This window comes from Anser brachyrhynchus (assembly GCF_964034855.1).
Source record: "Anser brachyrhynchus genome assembly, chromosome: 13".
Classification (NCBI taxonomy): domain Eukaryota; kingdom Metazoa; phylum Chordata; class Aves; order Anseriformes; family Anatidae; genus Anser; species Anser brachyrhynchus.
In genome coordinates this window covers 16,549,792-16,564,558 of record NC_137708.1, presented here as the reverse complement: position 1 = coordinate 16,564,558, position 14,767 = coordinate 16,549,792, and the positions used below count along the sequence as shown (strand labels likewise).

The following is a 14,767-nucleotide window of genomic DNA, read 5'->3' as shown; positions in this document are numbered from 1 at the left end:
GTGGAGAAACACCTGGGCTGTGGTGCTGTTGGTGTAACACCGAAGGAACCAAGGCTCGTGTTCCCCCAGCGCTGCTCTGCACAGAAACACAGCACTGAATAAACACGTTTTTTCTAAGCAAGACAAAATAACCAGAGCGTGGTAAGTTTATAAGAACTGCTCACTTCTGGTATTAGGAACCTTAAAGTGTGTTTTGCACTAATATTCCGTCACAGCCACCAGGGAGCAAGTCCAAAGCACGGACCATTCACACAAAGTAGGTGCAAATGGGTTTAGGGATGACCTAGAGTTCACCGGAGACTACACACATCCCTTCAATGCTCCCTGTGCTCTGAGCAGTTCAAACACTAAATCGGATTAGATGCATCAGACCTCAGATGCTTAAAAGGCTGCCCACTGCTGCAAATCCCATAATTCAGAGCTCCTTGCTGGGCGCGCTTCACGCAGACACACGGGAAGCATTTGCCAGCATTAGCGAGTCACGAGGCTCCGAGACAGGGGCATCAGGACCCGCCAGCTTGGTCCGAACTGCTGTTTCCACCTTGAATGATCAAATCTTTTTTCTTTTTTTCTTATTCTTTAACAATTAGGCACGGACAGATTTTCAGAACTGGTAAAAGCATTTACAAATGCCTAAGAGTGGCTTCAAGGAGAAAAGTAACATAAAAACCAATACAAAGATTTCAGAGCACCGTTAAGTATAGCAGTACAATAGGTTTATCACGATATAAAACCAACCCCAGAAAACATACAGATCAGACACACCCTGGCAGCAGAAGTACTGAATGTTTAAAATGAAGGAAGGGAAATTAGAAGAGGATGCATTTTGGTGGCAGCCCTCCTTATGTGCATATGAACCTCTCATCATCAACGCGCTGATATTTCAACTAATTAGCACCCGGAAAGCCACGGGACTATGCTTTTCCATCAGCCTATTCATGTGGACAGAAGGGCTAAAAAATGACTACGATTACATACAGCTCACGTAGCAGAATGCAGCAGTCTGTGATCCCTTCCACAACCCCTTCCTCCCCAAAGTAGCAAGCCAAGAGAAACATGGTGCAGGACACATTTCAAAGAGATTAAAAAAAAACAATAATAATAACCCCACTAAACAAATTGCTCACTCAGCATTATGCCAGGAGATAAAAATAGAAAGCAGAAGAGCTGGTGCAGAATACCAAGCAGCATTCCCTGCTCATTGCAGCACAGGGTGAGCACGAGAACCCAAACCAACTTTGCCTTTGCTCCGTCCTCTTGCAGGCTGCACATTGCTTGAACTTCCCATTCCTTACAAATGTGCCCGTGGGGAATTAGCTTTGGGCAGCTAAGGACTGGTGCATGTGGCTCACACACCCACCATCATTGCAAAGGCAGCCTCTAAAAACAGCTGATGATCTGGGGAGGGCACCAAGGACAGGCAGAGAAGGGGAATTACTCAACATCTCCGCACAGCCGATCGTTAGCACAGGGGGTGTCGAAGAAGCTGGCTCTGATGCAAAGTTTCCGTTCGAAGTAATCACACTCTGGCTTCCTCCAGCATATAAATTTGGGCTTCAGTCCCTTGTACAAGAGCACACAAGACACAAAGGGGAAAAGCAGCAGAGAACATGAATGTTTGCCATCGGCTTTGCTAAGTGAAAGCTTACAAATTAAAGCTGCAAGACCCAGCACATCCATGCCTACAGTCATTACGGGGATGGTTCCGATTTTAGGACGGGTTGAACTTCCTTCTCCAGCACTGGACTACGGAAAGAGCTGAGATGACCAACTTAGACTAGACAGCTAACTAGAAGCAACAAGTCCCTCCTTAAACAACAACGACAGCCAGTGATTTGGGTCAGAACGAAGCCAGGCCAGGATGGGACTGTCATCCTCTGCTTCTGCCATCCAGAGCCATAAAATGTCTCCCAGAATCACTCTGTGGTTGGAAAAATGTAACTCGCTTCGCCCCTTGCCCATTGTCCTGCCATGTCCCAGCTGGCAGGACCTACCTGAGGGTAAATCACAGAGGTATGATAGATGCCAAGGGCCCTGTCAGAGCTAGGAGAGCCTTTGGGGAGTACTTTTTGGCATTTCAGTTTCCTGCTGTAGCAAAGCCTGCGGATTTCTTGGGCACCTCGAGGTCCCATGCAAGTCGGTCTTGATTGTGTCAAAGTGCTCCCAGCAAGGCAAAGGCTCCAAGCAACCAGAGTGCCAACCCAAAACGCTTTGCATATAAAGCGAAAAAGCGTACTTAAAAAATACTGAAAGCTTTTAAAAGACTCAGTTTGACCTCATTTAATTTTTTCCCTGCTGCTTGAAATTAGAAGAGAAATGAAAATATATTTATACATGTATTTATTTTTTTAAACCAAAACCTGGGCATTACACAGAGCAAGAAATAAGCAGCCTCCTGGGGTTCACAAGGCAGCTGCTCAACAACAACTTTGCATTTTGCATGACGTGCAGTGATACCAGTGCTCTTTTTGCACAACCACCCACATCTCTCCAAGGACCAAGATGGCACTGATGCCCCTAAGACAAGCCTAATGCTTTGGCAGTCCCCTCTTGCTGTCTCCACCTCACGCTTTCCCATCCAAAATGGAAATCGAGCAGTTTCTCCAGAAGCCTGGCCTCTGGTTTGGAAGTATAAATCTTTTTGTACTAGCTCTGCCACCTGTCTGGTCTTCAGCTGTCAATGAATGCACCCAATAAGAGATACCCAAGCTCACAAATCTATCTCAAATTTATAAATCTTGGCAAAGAAGAAATTTCTTTCTGGCAAAGAGCTGATTTACAGACCCATGCATCTTCACTCAACGTGGGGCAGAGGTGAAGGATGAATTTTCCAGCACTGCTATTGTAATCACATTTATATATCCTACTCTAGCAGCGTTTAACACAGTACCTCTGATTCATAAGCCCCAGCACAGGTTGCACACCTGCCTGTTCACTGTAATTCAGGCTGAGCAACAAGCTGCCTAATGGCAACACCAAAGGAGTCCCCGAACTCATCTCAATCAGCACCCAAAACCAATTCTCTGTCCCAGCGATGCATGGGTCTTCAGCACACCTGTGTCTGAGCCAAACACCACACACAGGTCTGTGTGCTCATGAGAAGCTCCCTTCCCTTTCCAGCTCCACATCCTCCCTAGGCATCACCACCAGAGAGGTAAAGTTTCATAGCTACCCCTTCCCAAACTTCAGCAGTATTTTTGGTGTGTTGGGAGTTTTAATTCTCAGCTGCATTTGAAAGGATGCTCTAATGTCAGGCTCTATTCTCTGTCAGAAACACGTCTGGTTTTGAGATGACTCAGGACACAGACTATTTTGGTTTTCATGCATTGGGTAGCAATATTGTGACAAAACAGAATAGCACACTGGTTTCTGAGCAGGTCCTGAAGGATGACTACAAAGGCTGCAAACCATACGGCTCCTCTTAACAGATTAAGAAAGTATTAGATTATTTTAAGGTAGACCAAACATAGCCATGCACTAGTTAGCACTGGATCCTGAACACGGAAATGTTTGTAACGCACCTGATGATATTCCAAGATAGGGCTGGCAGGGCAATTTATTGCTGTAACAGCAACTCCATGGGAATATTATTGTTGCCTTTCTTTATTCTGTCCCAGAGGACAAAGAGCCCTACTAGATTTGGATCATTTTATCTTCCAGGAGCTTAGATGCTCAACAACCCTATAACCAGAATAACATTTTCAAGTTGAAAGAAGCAGTTGTGTTTCAGAAACAGGGTAGGACCCAAACAGAAGTGAGAGAAAAGGAAGGGATGAACTCCTTGTCTGTTGCCCTCTATCTTGTGTCTCAGCCCACTAAAATCAGGAGAGGAAACGGAGGTGATGTAAGGTGGCATTCCAGAAAGCCACAGAGGACTGAAATACCAGAGGTCAATCCCCGCACGTGTCCCCTGGAAGCCAAGAAACACCCAACACAAGCAGGCCAGAGAAGTCGGTCTCACTGCGAACTTACTGCTTCTACAATGGAAAAACAGATACACAGAGGCCAGGTCCTGCTTGGAAATCACATTTCGTGAAGGCAGCTCATCAGATAACAAAGGGAAAATATATACAATAAAGGACTGGCAAGGGGGGACAGGTAGAGGAGAGGAAAAGAGCCACAGAGACACAACCACAGGAGGCTGGTTTCCTGCTCTTGATTCCAGTGGGGACATTCTTGGCTCCCAGATCATCCTTTGTTTGTCTGGCCTAGAGGAACAACAAAGGCGAAACCTCTTCTGCCCTATTCACTGGAGAACTTTCCGTGCATCACACTAGATGCCAGCTAGCAATTCTGTTGTTTTGCACTATCCAGAGTTTTATATGTTAGGAACCAGTGAAGACAGACACAAGTGATACCAATCCCAATGATACCAAGCGATACCAATTCCCACGGAATAACCAAGGCCCCCAGACCTCAAACATTCAGCAAAAAACACCCCCACACAGAAACAAGGAAGCACATCAAACAAATGTTACAACTTTTAGCCGTTTTTTCCTGATTTTTTTTGACTTCCAGAGAAAGACATTGACATCCCCAGGCCCACAACAGCTTTTACTTCCTCAGCCAGCAGCAACATTCACAAAAAAAAAAAAAAAAAACTGGATTGTGCCTATATTTGCAAAACACTTTGAAAAGAATCAGTCAAGTCAATCTGTCACAGAGACAGTGCTGGGAGCAGTAACAAATCCAAAGGACATGTGGCAAAAAAGGGATGGGGTAAAATATATCATCAAGACCATATAGCAAATCTGTAAGCAGTTTTGAAACATCACGGTTCCCTCTACCTGCCAGGAACACTCAGCCAAAGAAATGGGAGGCCCAGTGCCTCCATTAGACTATAAAGCCTCTGATATATATTGGAGGGAAGCTAGTCTGGTGGGAAAGGTTAATGCACTTATTCTTTTATTGCTATAATAAATATTCTATAAATACTATATATATATAATATTAATATTGCTATAATACAACTCTAATAGCAAAAAAAAAAAAAAAAAAAAAAAAAGCTCAGCAGTGGCTAAAGGACCCACAGATTCAGGAAGCTGTAAGTAAACCAGATTGTTAGTTTCCAAGGTTAAACATGCAGTAGGTATATAACATCCCTGAAGCAGGCAGAGGCACAGTTCAACAAACACCTTACCGAATATTGCAGCTTCACAGTTCCATGCCTGAATAAAGTCCATCGACGTCTACTGTTACTGTTCTTGTACACCTCCACAGTCTTTGAAGGCAGATCATTCTCAACAATTCTCCGTTTCAAATCTACAGGGGAAAAAAAAAATGACAAAAGATAAATGGTGTGCTTTAGCTCAGGCTGGGGGCGGAGGCTGTTCTTTTAAATGAAAGAAACAAAATTGTTTGCAAGAGACTCATTCAACCTCTTCTTTAGAAAAAGAGAGCAGAGAGTATATTTAGGTGCTTTATTCAGTGCTCTTGGGATACAAGAAAAATAGTGCAGCTTGGATACTACAAAAATGCAGGCACAAACTAAGAGCCGAGAGCCAAATTAAGAGGTGATATAAGCAGGTGGGGTCAGACAGGCTGGGTGTGAAGCCAGAATGCTCTCCTGGCAGCACAAGAGCCTCATCTTCATGCACTGATATTAGAAATGAAATCGTTCTTTGGGTCATAACTGCTAACAGTACCTCTGCAGAAACCCCAGCTTTACAACCGTTGTGGTCCATATGATGCAATATCTTGAAAAAGATACAGCTTCTCGAATTCATGCAGAAAACAACAATAGAACAGTCCATAAAAGCTGTTTTTCAAAGCAATGTCTGCTTCTCATCCTAAACATTTCAGGCCAATCCTTCACAGATGCAATCCTGATCTAGCCTTAAGCGATTTATACTATTCACACCAAATTTCATCTTGGCCTTACAGATGGTACATACCCAAGCACAAAACAGCTTGTAAAGAAGAGGCAAATGGCGGAGGAGGGCTGGCAATTCACCTTTCAAAACCCGGCTCTACTTTTCTAATCATCCCAGATTTTCAGTTCCCCATCCTATCCTTCTCTTTTTGGGGGTAAAGCTGTCATTCTGTGCAAGACTGGGTTTTCCCTCCCACATTTGGCAAGGTTAGACCTCAAACCCTTCCCCAAACCTGGAGTGACAGACGCTGGGAGGAAGGAGCCGGAGCCGAGCACCACACGTGCCCCCACGGCAGCTGCCAGCACCAGCTCCTGCCAGCAGGCGCACGTGGTCGGGGCAGTGCACGGGATAGATGTACGTGCTGCATGTGCATATGTGCTTCCACGGGTGTTCCCATCCCCTGGATGCACCTCTCACCTCAGCACAAGTTCCAGACTGTGTCAGTCCCGAGGGCTTTGAAACCAGACAGCAGAGGGTAAAAGGTCCTGGGCTTTGGGGAAGTGGTGATGCACAGCCCAGGACCTCTGCTCCTGCGATTTGGGTCACCTTTACCTCACATGGCCAAAGCATATTCTCCCTGAATGCATATTGCAAGCTCCCTGCTCCCAAATCTCATAGGTGGGGACTCTGATCGGCCCAGGACAGCAGCACAGAGCAGAGCGGAGCTGGGACCCTGCCTCAGCCCTGACACGGCTGGGTGGGCAGCAATCCTGATTTTCTTCCAGCGTTGCTGGGAGAGAGATCGCGCTGAGACCTATTTCCTAAATGCGATGCTGACGTAGGCACCCTGCTGTTATTTTTAGCAACATGCGTTTCACTTTTTAGACTCGCAGGAAATCAAGCTGCAGTGCAAGTGCCGGTTATAGCAAGAGGCTGCTGGCAGGCTCCAGAAGAAACGCGCCGATGTAGTAGCACTCGGGAGCAATGTGCAAACACAGTAATGATCACGTTCTGAGAGATGCTTGTGCTGCTCCCTGCGCGCTGAAAATGCGTGCACCCCTACAGAAGAGCCATCAATTAAAGAGGCGCCGCTTTGCCTTTTCCCTTCCAGTTCTCCTTCACCCTGACGTGCTGCCACCATCCATTAACTGCTCGGATCCCCTGGGTGCTCCCAAGCAATGCCAGCACAGTCTGGCAGCGCTCCCGTACTTGCCCATTGCTAAAGCACAGGATTCTTAGTGTTAGCAGTATCCCTTCAAGAAATAATTTTCTTACTGTAATTATCAGTCTTTTTAACTAGAGGTTCACAAAATCATGTCACCCATTCAGCTATCGGCCTATTTACCTGCCAACGCAAGACCCTTCCAGAAAATACAGTCATGCTTTCTGTAATGTCATTTTGAGCAAGACAAATTATAATTACGTTAATCAAGTGCTGCAGAGGAGAGCTCATCTCAGTCTTTGGCTCACGAGATTCTCTACCTGATCGGGAAGAGTACCCAGAAGGAAAAAAAGAACTCATTTCTTGCTGTTTCCAAACAAACATCAGACCTGAGTTGCAACCTCAGTACCCATCACCACTCGCCACCTCCAAATGGCAAGCACTCACAACAGAACCTGGTAACAGGACAGAAAGCTAAGAGGAAACTACCAAATTAAAACTTGCACAGAAGTTGTTGAACAGCTTTTACACTTTATGCACCTAACTGTTCATCTTCTCATAACCATGTTACAGGCAGTGTGTTCAGAGACATTAAAAATACTAGGAAAAAAAAAAAAACTACAGCACATGGCTATCAGAGCCTTCTCACCAGGCTCTAGGGTTGTAACAGGAGTGGATACAAGCCACATTTGGGAGTTTTTTCAACCCACTGTAGCCTTGGCTGACTCTGCAGGATGCATGGGATAAACTGATAAAGTCAGGAGGAAAAATACTGCAAAGCTACTCACAGCGTGGTTTGTCAAATAGCCTCTCCGCCTCCTCCATCTCCCTGATGATGTTCAGGATCAGGGAACTGGAGGACGATCTCTCCATAGTGACGTTGTTGGAAGGCATTTGCATGGACAGTTGAGAAGTAGAAGACACCATCTGGCAAGAAAAGGGTCAGAGAAGAATTTTACCAATGTGTTAAACTCAGAATTAAGCACACATTTAATAATATTTTTTTTTCAAGACAGTGCAACACACCTTAGACTTTCCTCACTGCAGTCTGTACCCTTGTCATGTTTTTTTACTGAAAGATTAAGTTCTGCTGGCTGCAGTGCTGGGCTGCCCTAATTCTCCCTGCATGGGGCTCCCTACCTTGAACACAGCTCATGGTGCTCAAGTCCCAACAATTTCCAGTGGCACTGAGTCCCCAAGGCACTTCTGCGAGTAACGCATGATGAAGACATCTGCATTCTGCACAGCTTTTTGTCTACACTCACATCACCGAGTCCCAACAGGAGCCCACACAGGGAGCAAATTAGCTGGTGCTGAGGACCCGACATCCACATAAGCATTTTGGGTTGGCTTTACAGCACGCAGCGAGGGCTGGCAGCTTCCTAAGGGATGGCAAGTCAGAAGCAGGGAAGCTGGCTGCCAGGATGGGGCCTCGCCAGCCAAGCCCCATCCCTTGGTGCCCAAGCAAGGGACCAGGACAGGTCTGGAGAGGGCAGCCAGGGCCAGACAGCCTCCAGATCATCAGGTGCATTTGTGGTGTCAAAGCAGGTAGGCAGCTTTCAGATCAGACCCAGTGAGACAGCTCCAAGGTTGAGCTAGGAAGTCAGGCCCCAGGTGGGCATCGAGCCCAGCACAGCCTGTGGATGCCTAGGACACAACTGTGGCTGAGCTAGAGACCAGCATATGTGCTACAGGGCTCAGTGAAAGACTAAGCACTCAGGGCTGGACTTAAATGGGCTCCTGAGCCCATGGGGGTGCGGGGTGGAGGCCCCAGGTGAGGCTGCTCAGGGCCATTCAGGCCCATTAGTGCATCCATAGGAGGGTGGGGACTCGGCAGCTGGAGATCTGCTTCAATTGGCACTCCTGAACTGAACTACGAGAGACACCCTTTGGTGGCCTAGAGCAAGCAAAAGAGACTTCCCATCTGGATTTTTTGCCAGATGACAGCTAACTGTGCCCCATCACCTACCACTGACCTCCACGTATGGCCATGCTCAGCAATAAGAAGTGGAAAATGGGACAAGAGAGAGAGCTTTCCAGAAACACCTCCAGCACTTAAAGCACATATGACTAGAGCAATGAATTTGCAATGGTGAGCTTTAGGAGAGCAATCTGCTCATCTGCGTGCCTGTCCAGCAGAACAATAGAGGGATCGGCCTGTCCTACTACAGAAATAAAAGTTACAAGTTTTTCGAATAAAGCTGGGATACCCACCAAGAACAATTCCTGCAAACCTCAGGAGTCCTGCTGGCAATAAGATCTATTGTGAATTACATCTGTAAGAGCGAATTAAGTTAGTAACAGGATGTCACTTTCTTAATTCCCCCAAATCTTAACAAAACTCTCCCTCCCAGGCATTGCCAAAGGTCATCTAAGGTCTTCTCCCAGCTCCATAAGCAGAAGCCTACAGATGGCCTACGAAGAGGACAGGAGGTGAATAAACAGAACAGCGCTGCTGTTATCGCTGTGCTGTTGGAGTCATCGGGAGGGCAGAGGGAGCCTTCTGCAGGGAGAAAGGACTCTTCATATACGTGGATTTTAATTACTTTGGTGGAATACGTAACTGCGAAAGAGCAGCTCAGACCTGCAGGCTGTCCTCCTTCAAAAGCTGAGCCTGGCATCGCTCAGCTGCTAACAAAGGTCGAATACAAACACACTGACCTTCGTGCAACCCAGTATCTGTAAAATCGAGCCTCCTTACAAGCACAGCCAATTTTCAGATACTTCCTACCCACCCTACATCTTCTCATGGTGGCTTCCCTCATGGTTGTGGAGATGTAACCGACAGCCTGAAGCTGGCCTGGCCTTGCTCCCTGCCAAATCCACCAAGCACCATCGGCTTTGGGCCGCGCTTCAGCCACACCAAGGAAGCCGGTCCTTTGTGATCCTCTTAGGAACTTTTCCAGTCTTGGGTATAATCTTAGAGTCAAGACATCAGCAGAAAAATCAGTTTAGAAAGGTAAGGAGAAGAAAACGGGAGGGCTTCTCACTAGGGGGCTTTTAGCCTCAATTTGAGAGAGATCTGTCAAACTTCCATGGCCTGCTAACAAGTGGGTGCCCTGCGGTTTCCTGTTTCTGTCCTCAGGACTCCAGCAGCCCCACCTTTCACTGAGGTGCTATTGTCTTTATTTGCAGGTGAAGAACAAAGCAGACAGGCTAGAATTCCCCCAAAGGTGCAGCTGGGAGTCTGTGGCTGAATTAAGGCCTGACTTCCCGTTCTCTGCACCATGTCCAGTGCTCCAGTACGCTTCTCTTGACTGGGTAACAGGTGGGAGGGGAGAAAGCCAAAGCAAACTTCCCACCCAGGGAAGTTCTGGACCCAGTCCCTTTAGCACAGAGGCCAGCAATGCCCACGAGTCCCTGTTCATATCACCACTGTGTTGGTACCAAGGGTGGCAGGAGATAGCCTGCAAGGCTGGGAGCTAGAGGAAGGTAAGACCCAACAAGTATTTTAAGAAAACGTGGAAATCTCAGTTATCCATGTGTTCAGCGTCTGGTTTTATATACATGTGAAACCCATCGGCTTTGCAGACTCGACCTGCCTTTCCCTGACAATGCTAAAAATGTTTCCAAAAATAAAAAATAAAACACCACAACACCCTACCCCATTATAGAGAGCACTAAATACAGGCTGTAATTCAAGATTTTGCTAGCACCTCGTGGCTATTACAAATACGAAAATCTGAACAGCTTAGAGTTTTTGTCTCTTCTAAAAATAAGATGACTGTCAGACACAACCATATTAAAGGCCATAAATACACAGACTCTTCATTCTGCAACTAAATCATGCCTTGCTACAGACTTGAGTATAGTGCTCCTTTGGCAGCAGGAGGATTTAGAAAGTAAAGCACTCTTTCTTAATTTGTGCTTCTTTCATAAGCACAGCTAGCAGCAGTAGGCTGAGCCAACGCAGCTTACTGGCGATAACCAGGAGACAAGGAGAGCTCTGAAGATACCACTCAGAAATACACATTTTCCCGGTTAGTGTCACTCAACAGAGCAGGGAGGGAAAAGACGAGTCACCTCATCAGGCACACTTCTGCAGCAGCTCCCAAAATGTTCTGTGGCAGAGAGACACGATCTCCAGATAAAGGTCACGACGGGAACTTGCTGCACAGAGTTTGCAGTTTCCCATCAAACACAGACAAAGAAAAGTTGCTCCATCTTCCTCTTGCAAAAAGACATTTGTGGCAGCTGCTCTAAAGCAAACCTCCAAAGCTGTGGGAGGATCCGAGACCTCCGGATCTGCCCCCAGTGCCTCAGCTATCAGTAAGGCAAAACTGCCAACGCATCTTCTAGCGTGTGCACACGCAGGTAAACCAGTAACCCTCTGCCTCCTGTCAGACCCACCGCACAGGTCCAGTTTCATATTTCCCCACGTATGGCAATGCAATGTGCAGCTGCTTCTTGCACAGAAATCACAAAACCCCCTAAAAGCCCTGCTCACAGGCCACCAGTATGGGCTGCTTGGCATCAGCACGCTCCACAGCGGGGAGCACCTTCGCAGCATCCCGATGGGTTAGCTCATTTGCACTCTTCCAGCAACCATAATTCCCCCAGAAAATGGCATCTCAGAACCAAACAGGGACATTTCTACACGGGGACACAACAGCCAGCAGTAAGATGCAGACTGTAAACCTCCTGTGGATAAAAATCAAAATCCTAGGGATAAAACTAAGGCGTTTTCTTCCTTAAAAAATAAAGCCGTATTTCACAAATAGACAGCAGAGGGCAGAGTAAGACTGCAGTGAAAAGCTTCCTGCACCTTCACTGCAAGAGAGAAAATGCAAGGGAGCTGCTCTGCAGTGCTCAGTGCCTGTGCGCGCCCCCGAGGTGGCCAAGGGGAACCTCTCTAATGGCAATAAGCCAAAACCATGTTTCAGAGAAACCTGAGTTCCTACAAATCCTAAATTGATGTCTTACGAAAAAGTCAGGTGCATATTTTGCAACTGTTCCTCGTGCCATTCACAAAGCAGGTATCAAATCCCCCACAAACCCTGTCCAAGGACAGGGTTCTTGAGGGGATTCACGGCCTCTCGCCGAGGCAATCAGCTCCGGGGCAGACGCGTTCTGCAGCTGAGCAGGGGATCGAGGCGGGCAGGGCTTTTTTTCTGGCATCGAGGCCACTCAAGGCAGCTGAGGGAGCCGCCAGGGCCCGGCTGTACAAAGGCAGCCCCTAGGGAGCACGGTGACCAGGACGTGGCATGTCAGGGTGAGCAGGGAGGGCTCCCTCACCACGCTTTTCCAACGGTCTTCCCCAATGGTGGTTGTAACCTGCTCATGAAGAGCCCGGCCACGGTATCCACCAGGCAGAAAAACATGGCCTCCGCGTACTCTTGCAGCCTCTCCAGCCACAGTCACCGATGTGGCTACCCAGCTGGAGGTCTCGGGGAAACACGCGGCTGTCCAGGTCTTGGGCTGCAGGGTGTGCCCGAGTCTTCTGCCGGTGTCCGACGGCAGCAGCGGTGGCTGTGCCTGTGGGAGGTGTGCCCTGGTTGAAGACTTGCTCAGCCTGGTGGTGGAGCTTCAGGAGGAGGTGAGTAGGCTGAGGAGCATCAGGGAGTCAGAGAGAGAAACTGACTGGTGGAAGCACACTCTGCCCTCCCTGAGACAGACTCACAAGCCTGCCACAACACAAGTGTCTCCTGCTACACAGAAGACAAAAGTTCTCCCATCCCACCAGGCAACAGGAGGGGACCTAGGCCAAGGTGGGGAATGGAAGCAGGTTTCTGCTAGGGGTGGTAGGCGAGCCCTCTCCCTGCCCACCTTACCTTCCCATCTACCCTTATACAACAGGTATGAGGCTCTAGAACATGACAGTCAAAACAATGATGTAGACGAAAGCCCATCCCAGTTGGAAGGGGTGCCTAAGGAAAGGCAATCTACCCCCCGCATCACTACATCTTCTGTCAAGAAAGAAAGAAGGGTTATGGTCATGGGGGACTCCCTTCTGAAAGGGACAGAGGGCCCGATATGCCATCCAGACCCAACCCACAGGGGGGTCACTGCCTCCTAAAAGCACAGGATCAGGCAATTCCAAAATTCTGGAAGTCAAGCAGGCGGGGCAGAAGGCCAGCCTGGCTGACCAGGGATCTTCAAAATGTGTGCTGGAGCTTAGGCAGAAGAAGAAAGTGTACAGCTGCTGGAGGCAGGGTCAGGCAACGTGGAAGGAATACAGGGACGCTGTTCGTGTTTGTAGGGAGAAAATTCGTGCGGCCAATGCCCAATTAGAGTTGAAACTGGCCAGGTCTGTGGGAGACAATAAAAAGTTTTTTTAAAAATATGTGAACAGAAAAAGGAGGACCAAAGAAAACAAAGGTCTGCTACTTGATGGGGAAGGTCACCTCACTGACAAGGACATAGGCAAAGCAGAGACATTTAATGCCTTCTTTGCCTCTGTCTTCAACGCTGATGATGGGCTTCGGGACCCCAGGTGCCCTGAGCTGTAGGACCGTGACAGTGGGAATGATAAACTCCCAACCAATCCTGAACGTGTGTAGGATTTGCTGCTCCACCTGGATCCATACAAGTCCATGGGTATGGATGGGATTCATCCCAGGGTGCTCAGAGAGCTGGCTCACGTCATCGCAGGACCTCTCTCAATTATTTTTCAGCGGTCTTGGGATGTGGAAGGTCCCAGTAGACTGGAAGCTGGCAAATGTTGTACCAATTTTCAAGACGGGTAAGAAAGAAGACCCTGGCAATTACAGGCTTGTCAGTCTCACGTCAGTGTCTGGTAAAATTATGGAGAAGATTATCCTTGAAGTTACGGAAGTGCACCTGGGGGACAATGCAGTCATTGGTCCCAGCCAACATGGGTTCACGAGGGGTAGGTCCTGTCTGACTAACTTGATTTTCTTTTATAATAAGATCACCCATCTAGTCAACCAAGGGAAACCAGCTGATGTGATCTTTTTGGATTTCAGTAAAGCTTTTGACACGGTTTCCCATAGGATCCTACTGGACAAAATGTCCAGCATACAATTAAACGAAAACATCATACGATGGGTGAGCAATTGGCTGACGGGCAGGGCTCAAAGGGTTGTGGTAAATGGGGCCACATCTGGCTGGCGGACAGTCACTAGTGGGGTCCCCCAAGGCTCCATTTTAGGGCCAGTTCACTTCAATGTTTTTATAAATGATTTGGATGTAGGACTAGAAAGTGTTTTGAGCAAATTTGCTGATGACACTAAACTTGGAGGAGTTGTTGACTCTGTTGAGGGTGGAAACGCCTTGCAGAGAGATCTGGACAGACTGGAGAGCTGGGCGATCACCAGCCACATGAAGTTTAACAAGAGCAAGTGCCGGGTCCTGCACCTGGGACGGGGCAACGCTGGCTGTACGTACAGACTGGGCGACGAGACGCTGGGGAGCAGCCCCGCAGAGAGGGATCTGGGGGTTGTGGTTGACAGCAAGCTGAACATGAGCCAGCAGTGTGCCCTGGCAGCCAGGAGGGACAACCGTACCCTGGGGTGCATCGAGCACGGCATCGCTAGTCGGTCAAGGGAGGTGATTGTCCCGCTCTGCTCTGCGCTGGTGCGGCCTCACCTCGAGTACTGTGTGCAGTTCTGGGCACCGCAGTACAAGAAGGACATTAAACTGCTGGAGAGTGTACAGAGGAGGGCGATGAAGATGGTGAAGGGCCTAGAGGGGAAGACGTATGAGGAGCGGCTGAGGTCACTGGGCCTGTTCAGCCTGGAGAAGAGGAGGCTGAGGGGAGACCTCATCGCGGACTACAGCTTCCTCACGAGGGGCAGAGGAGGTGCAGGTGCCGATCTATTCTCTTTAGTGA

General features: G+C 48.1%; 1 protein-coding gene across 8 annotated transcripts in view; it reads right to left on the bottom strand.

Moving 5' to 3' along the window:
• ARHGEF9 (Cdc42 guanine nucleotide exchange factor 9) overlaps positions 1 to 14,767 on the bottom strand; it is a 184,620-nt gene that overhangs the window by 148,941 nt on the left and 20,912 nt on the right. For 7 of the 8 annotated variants that reach the window (XR_013938913.1, XM_080553826.1, XM_080553846.1 and 4 more), the window contains exons 3-4: positions 7,764 to 7,902; positions 5,141 to 5,262 (exon numbers count right to left, since the gene is read on the bottom strand). Coding sequence is in view for 7 of the 8 variants with exons in the window: in XM_080553826.1 (XP_080409952.1) it covers positions 5,141 to 5,262; positions 7,764 to 7,902 (261 nt within the window). In the remaining variant the exon portion in view is untranslated. Of the gene's footprint in view, positions 1 to 5,140; positions 5,263 to 7,763; positions 7,903 to 10,998; positions 11,881 to 14,767 lie in introns of those variants that run through there. The other variant, XM_080553850.1, reaches the window with a different exon arrangement.